This window comes from Chinchilla lanigera, unplaced genomic scaffold (genome assembly GCF_000276665.1).
Source record: "Chinchilla lanigera isolate Chin_1 unplaced genomic scaffold, ChiLan1.0 scaffold00226, whole genome shotgun sequence".
NCBI classification, from domain to species: domain Eukaryota; kingdom Metazoa; phylum Chordata; class Mammalia; order Rodentia; family Chinchillidae; genus Chinchilla; species Chinchilla lanigera.
Genome location: NW_004955627.1, coordinates 35,969 through 44,699, shown reverse-complemented (window position 1 = coordinate 44,699; position 8,731 = coordinate 35,969). Strand labels below are relative to the sequence as shown.

At 59.7% G+C, this 8,731-nt stretch overlaps 1 protein-coding gene across 1 annotated transcript; it reads left to right on the top strand.

The window, feature by feature from the left end:
* Window positions 1–969: 969 nt before the first annotated feature.
* Dlk1 (delta-like 1 homolog (Drosophila)) lies at window positions 970–6,814 on the top strand (the record flags this gene model as incomplete). Its single annotated transcript, XM_005415026.2, is given in 4 exon segments — window positions 970–1,033; window positions 1,420–1,550; window positions 4,062–4,203; window positions 5,825–6,814. Coding segments are annotated over 4 exon segments (1,085 nt in total), but the record flags the coding sequence as incomplete, so codon positions are not given.
* Window positions 6,815–8,731: the final 1,917 nt, after the last annotated feature.

Sequence of the window (8,731 nt, the reverse complement as noted above, 5' to 3'; positions counted from 1 at the left end):
CCGGCGCTGCCCGCGCTGCGCAAGCGGCGCTCGCTCTTGGGTGGCGCGGCGCCGCTGGAAGCGGCATGGAAAAGCGAGGCGATGCGGGAGCTCTCGTGTGAAAACGATCTGCGGCGCAACTTTGAGGATGACCCTGCGCGCGCGTTCGGGAACAGGCCTGGGGGGACGCTGGGGGCTGACTTTGCCGTCGTAGCCCCAGATTCGCAACAGGAGCCCGGCCAGAGCCGCTCCTGCGTGGTGCGTCTCTCTAGATGACGAGCTGCGACACTTCTGTCTGCAGCGGCCATATGTCTCCGGCGGCGGGAGAGTTGCCCCCCCCCGCCGCGCCCCCTGCCCCCACCGGGCCAGGGGCTGCTGGGGGGACTGTCTGACGGGGTGGGAACTGCCTGCGTCTATGCATACAGCAGGTGTCAATTAAAGCATCAGAATCTTTAACAGTAGCGCCCTTGCGGCCTCCCTTGAGGTGTGGGGTAGGGGAGAGGGTAAAAATGTGACCTGGGGGCCCGAGGGAATGATCCTGAAAAAAAGAAAAAAAAAAAAAAAAAAAAAAAAAAAAAAGTACCTTTACCTGGTCAGGTGACCCTCCCTGGGCCTTCCCAGGGCGGGACACCTCAGATTCTGTAACCCCCCTTCAGCTCACTTTGCAAAAGTGAAGATTTAGCTGAATTTCCGGGGGTCAGAAGCTTCCCTTTGTCTGGCCCCTCCCCCGCCCTTCCCGGGGTGTTTGGAGGAGGCAAGGTGTTCTGTGGTGTGTTCTGTGGTGGCCCCAGAGCTAGGAACGTGGCTGGGAATTTTTACTGCGTAGCTGGAGCTGCCTGCGTCACAGATGGGAAGGGCCCAGTGCGTGCCAGGCTGTAGGGCCCAAAGGGATGATGGCTGCCTGGGCTGAGGGGAGGGGGCAGGTGACGGGCTCTGTCCCTGGCCCTGGGGCCTCGTGGGGTGAGTTGTGTAACCTTCCTTGTGTCTCAGGAGCTGAATGCGTCCCGGCCTGTGACCCTAAAAGTGGATTCTGTGAGGATGACAGCATGTGCAGGTAACTGCGTAGCTGGGGCCTAGCTTCTGGGGCCTGGCAGTGCTGCGGTGGGAGGAGCCAGGAGAAGGGAGGGGGCTCGGCCGCTGCACTGCGGCAGACAGCTTCCTCTCAGAGCCGTGATGGGGGAGTTGGGTGGGGAGGGAGGCGGGGAGCTCTGCGGCGGCTGCGGCAAAATGCAGCTTCCCTGAGCTCACAGGGCCCCCCTGTGTCTGTCCCTCAGCCTGTGGTCTCTGAGCTTCCCCGTGCAGGTGGCCTCGCGTGTGCTCCCGGGACCCACTGGCCTGGCTGTGAGCGAGCTATCCCCCAGGGCTCTTGGCCACACACAAGCAGCCCGAGCCCCTCTCCGCCCCACAGCCCCTCACGGTCCCGTCTGCCCCCCCCTACAGGTGTCAGCCTGGCTGGCAGGGCCCCCGGTGTGAGCAGTGTGCGACCCCTCCCGGCTGTGTTCACGGGCACTGCGAAGAGCCCTGGGAGTGCATCTGCGAGGACGGCTGGGACGGCAAACTCTGCGACATAGGTGGGCACTGCTTCTGCCCGCTCTCGCCCGCTCTGCTCCCCCCGCCTGGGGCTGCCTCCCCTCCCCCAGCCCGCTGACCCCACACCCGGGCCCTCTATTGTAAAGATCTGTGTGCACGCTTCCCGCTGGTGCCTGGGGAATCCTCAGAAGTCCACGCTTTATGTTGCTCACCTCTGCCCTGCCAGCACCCGGCGACATGCAGGCTGGCGGCTGCCTGTTGAATAAAGATGCACAAAATAAACACACGCCACACACAGACCGAGCTGGTGGGACACAGACTGCAGGCCCCTCTGTAGATCCAGCCGGCCACGGCGCAGGACTTGGGCTGTCTCAGGGTTTAGCTGCCGAGAATCACAGAAAGGCTGGGAGAAGGCTGTGGGAGGGCCAGCAACAAATGGGGGGAGGGTGGGGTGCTGCGCCGGACCGCCGGAGAGAGATGCCCCCCTCACAGCGGGGGTAGGTCTGTCGGGAGGTTGGGGGTAGCTGGAGGCTAAGGGGGGTTCCCAAGCAGGCTGACGTTATCTGCTGATTTCATTAACTCATGCAATCTTTGTTCTGCGTTGTCCCGAGCAGTTGAGAGTTGGCTGTCACTGCGTCTCCAGGCTGCTAAATGCTCGCTGGAGCCTATTCTCATTTGGGAGAGCTGCCCTAAAGTCTGGGCAAACGTCCTTGCAAAATCTTCCAGCATCAGCTGGCAGTAGCAGAGGTAGCTGCCCCGGGGCCTCAGTCCCCAGCGTTTGCAGAGACAGGTGGTGCAGGCAGGGAGACTGAGGGGCAGAGGGGCAGAGGGGCAGAGGAGCCTCCGACCCGCGTGGTAGCTGGTCCCCCCGGCCCCCGGCCCCCGTGGTGCAGGGTTTGTCTGCAGCTGACTCACGCTGCTCTGGCTTGCAGCTCTCCGGCCCCTTGCAGCAGCAGCAGCAGCAGCTTAGAGCTGATTGAGGGTCTGGCCGGTGGGAGGCTTTTAGCCTGGAGCCTGCCCTTTTCAGTATCTGAACGCAGAACACCCTGCAGTTCAGAACACCCTGGAGGAGTTTTGCAGACAAAAGCCCCTTCCCCCGGGGCCCTTTGCACATCCCCTCCCCATCAGGTTGACAAAGCCTGGCTTTTTGGCAAGGCAGCGGCACAGTCTGGGGTCCTAGGGAGGGGACAGTTTCTGGATTATTGCCGGCCCCCGCCGGCAGAGTCGCCCCCCGGCCCCCTCAGCCTTCTCCCTGCTGCCGTGTAATCCATCCCTGCCTCAGGTTGGGGGCCCAGGAGGCTGACAGCTCCCGAGGCTTGGTGTTTTGGGGAGAGGAGCGGGGCCTGGCTGGGGGTGGTCACCAGCTCTTTAGCTTAAGTTGAAGATGCCAGGTGACAGGAGAGCAGGAGGGGGGGATTAGGGTCCCCTGCGGAGGCTCCCTCTTGCTAGTGCTTCACCGCGCTGTCCCGTGAAGATAAACCCTCTTTATGTGTCCTCGCTTTGGGAGCCCACAGAGAGTCCATCAGCACGGCATTCAGGCTTTTGCTGCTGGATGGACTGCAGCCTCCCCCCGGCCGCGACGAGGCTGTGGGTCTCTTGGAGAAGGGGGAAGTCCCCCTCCCGCCCCCTGCCAGCCTTGCTTGGCCTCTGCTGTTTGTGGCCAGGCCTGGCTTTCTGTCTATTTAGCAGGTGCAGCAGCTCCAATTACAGAAAACTCCAAGGACAGAGAGCCTTTCCTGTTAGAGGAGGGAAACTGAGGCGGGGGTGGGGAGCTGCTGGACTCTGCTGCCGCACAGCAGCAGGCTGGAGCAGCCAGGACAAGCGACGGTCGTCACAGGGCGCTGCCAGGGAGCTGGGGTCTCTCCCGTCAGAGAGCCCCTGGCCTGGCCCCTCTGCAGCTCATCCCCGCTTGCTGAGCGCGAATAATGAACAGAGCTGAGGGGAGGTGTTAAAAGGCGGTGGAAATAAACCAGTGTTTGAGAGAACCCGAGCGGACGGGGGGAGCGCTCAATAGTTCTCATTTTGCTGGCTTCAAAAGGTGCTGCCGTTTCATCCTGGCCCCTTAGTTCACCACCTGAGAGCAGAAAAACCGCGGGGTGGCAGGGGGAGGCAACGCCGCGGTGGGGTCAGCTGTCTCAGGTCCCCACAGCGCTCTTGAAAGCTTCAGGGGCAGGCTGGACAGGGGCTCTCCAAGGGGCAGCGACCCTGGCCCCAAGCATGGAACTTGGAAGGACTGGGGGAGACAGGCACCGGGGGACCCCGAGGGGAGGGCATGGCAACTGCGAGGAGGGTGGAGGATGTGTTGCCGGGCTGCAGATGCCAGCAAAGGGTTCGGCTGTCCTGTGCCGGAGACCTGTGGCCATGGCTTTCTGACTTTACACTTTCTGAACCCTCTGCCCCCCGACTCTTGATTGAAGCACTTAGGGTTATTTTAGGGGGGAGTCACTGTATCTTCTTAGGAACCCCACTTAGCTGCCGTTTTGCAATGCGCTTAGGGTCCCTGTCATGCTGGCACACAGGGGGAGCTAAAGTCCGGTGTTTCTGTCCCCCAGATATCCGGGCTTGCACCTCGACCCCCTGCGGCAACAATAGCACCTGCATGGACCTCGGCAACGGGCAGTACGAGTGTGCCTGCGTGCCTGGGTACTCGGGGAAGGACTGCCAGAGGAAGGACGGGCCCTGCGCGATCAATGGGTAAATCCTCCTTCCCATTCTGGTTGCTTTGGGGGCTTTGCACCCCCAGAGCCCCTTCCTTTCAGCCTGAGCCCGTTGGGCCTGTTGCCTGACAAAAGAAGCAAGTGCTGCAGGCTGCCCCCGCAGGGGCATTTGCGGGTGAAAAAGTCATTTCCATAGTTTTTTCAAATGACCCTGAAGGACTGCTATGCCCCTGGTGTTCCCAAGTCCCTGTGCATGTGAATGACGGTAGATTGGGCTGCATAATTTTCTGCAGGCAACATAATAAGAGATCAGAGTTCAGCAGGGCGGGCTGTTTGTGAACCCTCTTATCGCGTTGCAGGGGGTGTTTGTTCGAGGGTCTGGGGGGCTCTGCAGTTGGGTTGTCTGGGATGGCTAGGGAGGTGGGCGGGCCCCCAGCCGTCCTCCGTGGGGGCGGGGGACTCTGCGACTTCTGCCCTGGCTCAGCCTCATCCTGGTTCCTGGAGTCCTGGCACCTCAGTCTGGATGCTTGGAGATGGAGGCCGAGTCTGAATTAAGAACCTAGGGGAGAAAACAAAAAACAGAAGTGAAAGGGCTAGGGCTATGTAGTCCAGTGGAGCAGCACCTGCCTGGCAAGTGTGAGGTCCTGGGTTCGATTCCTGGCAGCCCCCAGATAGTTCATGTGGACCTGGCCCCCGGGAGTGGTTAGAGGACCCTGCAGAAGCTGGAGTCCAGGATCACTGTTCAGAGGGGAGGAGGGTGGCAGGGGTGACAGCTGAATCCTATTGCAGCTTATTAGCAAGGGGGGGGGCGCTGCAGGGCAAGAACCTTAAAATATTGGGCTTTTCTCTATCAAACTTGAACAAGTCTGTCAAAATAGAGCCGCAAGTCCTTGAAAATTCCTTCAGAGCCCAGCCCCTCACCCCCAAGCAGCAGTGCTGACTTCTTGTGTGTAAGGCCTGGAGTTTCGGCATTTGCCAGGTGACAAGGGGCTCGCTCGCTCGAAAGCTCTTAAGCACTGCGTGTGCTCAGCGTGGTCCAAACAGCCCGGGCCCGCAAGCTGCACCTGGATGAATGGGCCCCGACAAAATGCACCCCCCGGACACTGGCCTGCCCTGGCACAAGCACAGCCCCAGTTTCTTTCGCCCTGAGAGTCCCCAAAGGTTCCCGTCACCATAGCCTGCAGGCCAGTCTGCCAGAAATAAAAATTCTAATAAAGGTGGGGGTGGGACAGAGGACACAAGCAGGACAGCAAGGACAGTGAGTCCCCGGAGGGGTGAGCGAAGCCTGCTGTGCTTGGCTCTGCCTCCGTTGCCCAGGGGTGGAGCTAAAGGGAGGGGCTTGCTCTAGATCTGGACTCTGACTGACAGTGTCTCTCCCAGCCTCAGTTTCCCCTTTGTCTAGTAAGTGACCATCAGTGTTTTGGTCGGAGAGATGAAATGAGGGGTGGGAGGGGATGTAGGCTTCGCGGCATGGGAGGTCAGGTCTCTTCCGGGGTGGCATCGTGATGGGGTGCGGTGGGCACCCCACACAGGTGCCACCTGGACTGGCATGCTTCCCCCGCGCCCTCACCAGATGGGGCAGGCGAGGCGTGGGGCAGAGGGGCTGCGCCTGTCCTAGCCCAGCTCCCGAGGGCCTGTCACCTGTCCTTGTGTTTCAGTTCCCCCTGCCAGCACGGAGGCACCTGCGTGGACGATGAGGGCCGGGCCTCCCATGCCTCCTGCCTGTGCCCCCCTGGCTTCTCAGGCAGTTTCTGCGAGATCATGACCAACAGCTGCAACCCGAACCCGTGCGAGAACGACGGCGTGTGCACCGACATCGGGGGCGACTTCCGCTGCCGCTGCCCAGCCGGTTTCATCGACAAGACCTGCAGCCGCCCGGTGACCAGCTGCACCAGCAGCCCGTGCCTGAACGGGGGCACCTGCCTGCAGCACGGCCAGGTGAGCCACGAGTGTCTGTGCAAGCCCCCGTTCACGGGCCCCACCTGCGTGAAGAAGCGGGTGGCGGGCGCCCCGCAGGTCGCCCACGTGCCCAACGGCTACGGCCTGCCCTACCGCCTGACCCCTGGGGTGCACGAGCTGCCCCTGCCCAGGCCCGAGCACCGCGTCCTGAAGGTGTCCATGAAGCAGCTCAACAAGAGTACCCCTCTCCTCACCGAGGGCCAGGCCGTGTGCTTCACCATCCTGGGTGTCCTCACCGGCCTGGTGGTGCTGGGCACCGTGGCCATCGTCTTCATCAACAAATGCGAGACCTGGGTGTCCAACCTGCGCTACAACAGCATGCTACGCAAGAAGAAGAACCTGCTGCTGCAGCAGCGCGGCGGCGAGGATGTGGCGGTGAACATCATCTTCCCGGAGAAGATCGACATGACCACCTTCGGCAAGGAGGCGGTCATCGAGGAGATCTAAGCGCCGTCCGCCCGGGCCCCCCTCTAACCTCGGGGTTCCGCAGAGCTCACTATATGCGGTCTGTGCTTCTCTTTGTGGTGGAATTTGCTCTCTTTTGTGCTGAGTCTGGTGCACGCTACGCTTACCTATATTGTCTTTGTGTTGCCCTGTGACAAGCACAATACCGAACAAGCCCTCCTTATTCTCTCTTAATGCATGATAACAAATAATAAGAATAATAAGAATAATAAGAATTTCATTTATAAATGAGTAGAATATATAGAAGTATGTTATTCTAAACTTTTGATATAAAATTCAAAAAGTCCAAAAACAAACAAGGCAACATACCGGGGCTCAGGGCCGACGCCCCTCACCCAGGGGTCTCGGCCACAGGGTCCTCGTGAAACTGTGCACATCTTGTGCATGACCGCTCACTGTGAAAAACCAAAGTCTGCTTCCATCCGTCCCTCTCACGTCCCACACCCGACTCATGCTCACATCCAGCTCCACGCCGTGACCTTTCGATCTTGCCAGTCGCTTTGAGGTTTCAGAGAGCGCAGCGGTTTGTGTTGCAGGCAGAGAGAGCCCCGGGTTGGCAGCTGGGGGGTTGGGACCTCGTCCCAGCCCTGCCACTAACTCGCTGTGTGATCCTTGGCGAGTCCCCACCCCGGTCCCGGGCCCACTGTTGCGCCCCTCTCGAAGGAGGGGTTTGACCACTCACCATCCAGGTCCTCTCTGACTCCCAAACTCAGAATTAGGAATGAGGCATAGCTACGGAAACGGGTCCTGACCCCGAATGTAGGACTTGGCGACAACTGAGTCCCACCCTGGGATCCCAAAGGTTTTGGCCTATCCTAGCTGTTCACTTGATACTGGAGTTGACTCAGTGGAGAGCCTCCTGGCTCGCTTCCCCTGCGGGAGAAATCGGCCCCTTCGGGTCACAATGTGCCATTGGAGCTGCCGCGAGGCAGCCAGCCCCCACCCCTCCCCGGGCCCACCCTGCTCCCCGCCCCACGGGGGAACCCCCTACCTTGTAGATTAGAGAAGCCTTTGAGATTTAAGTGCACCTTGACCGTAAGTGCCCCTGGCAGAATCTGAGCAGCAACACCGCCCTCACCAAGGTTTTCACAGTAGAAATAGTGGAAATAGTTGCTTGTGGGGCGTTTTCTTGTTCTGTGGCCGCAGCGGAACAGGCTGTGGTCTGCACAGCTGTGGGTTTACGACTGTGTTGCTAAGAATTCTCAGATCCCGTAAGATCTAGCCAGCTTCTGAATTATGAGACTTGGCCTTGTTTTTTTTTTTAAAAAAAGAGCAATCTATCCTTTTTGTAGAAATAGAAAGAAATGGGACAGAGCTCTGTGTAGCTTTCCAACTCCTCTTAGGATTGGCCCGCTACACAGCCCTTGGGTACCAGTTAGTTATATTTTGCTTCTTAAATTCTTGGAGTAGAAATCTGTTCTTAGCTTTACTAAGAGCAACTTGCCGAGTTTACCTTGCTGCAAGCCATGGTCACCTCCATCCACATCATCTCCATCACGGTCACCCATCGATCATGCGCCTCCGTCATCACAATCATTGACGATCACCCCCCACCGACACCCCAAGTCCTCAAAGCCCCACCAGCTGTCCCCAAGACCCCCACCCAACCCCCGGCCCCTGGTCCCCAAGCCCTGGTCTTTGGCGGCCTGCCTAGACCCTCCCAACCTCACCCCAGCCCCCACCCGTAGCCCCATCTTCACTGGCCGGCAGTGGAGCTCCCCCTCCTCTACCCCCATCACCCAGGGGCCCCCTCTCTCACCCCTGCCCCGTCCCTGGTAACCCTCACCCCAAGTAAGTCACCCCAGTTTTCATCCCATCTCACTTTTTCGTTTTTTGTAAATAAAAGAAAGACAAAAAAAGAATGGTTGGCTGTGTCGGGCAGTCGTCTGGTACGCTGCCTGGCCGCTCTCAGCGTGAGACCCTGGTCGAGACCGCTGACGATTCTGTTCCTCCGTTTCCCCAACGCAAAATCTCACGGTTGGAGGCACCAACCCAGTTCTCCATGTTTCCTTTGCCATCTCCACCGGGCAGAGAATAGCCGGGTCACCCGGTGACCGCCGAGCAAGGAGGCCCGGCTATCCTCGACGACTGCCCGTCCGTTCACCACCTTCGCCACCTCATCCTCGCCATCATGCAATCAG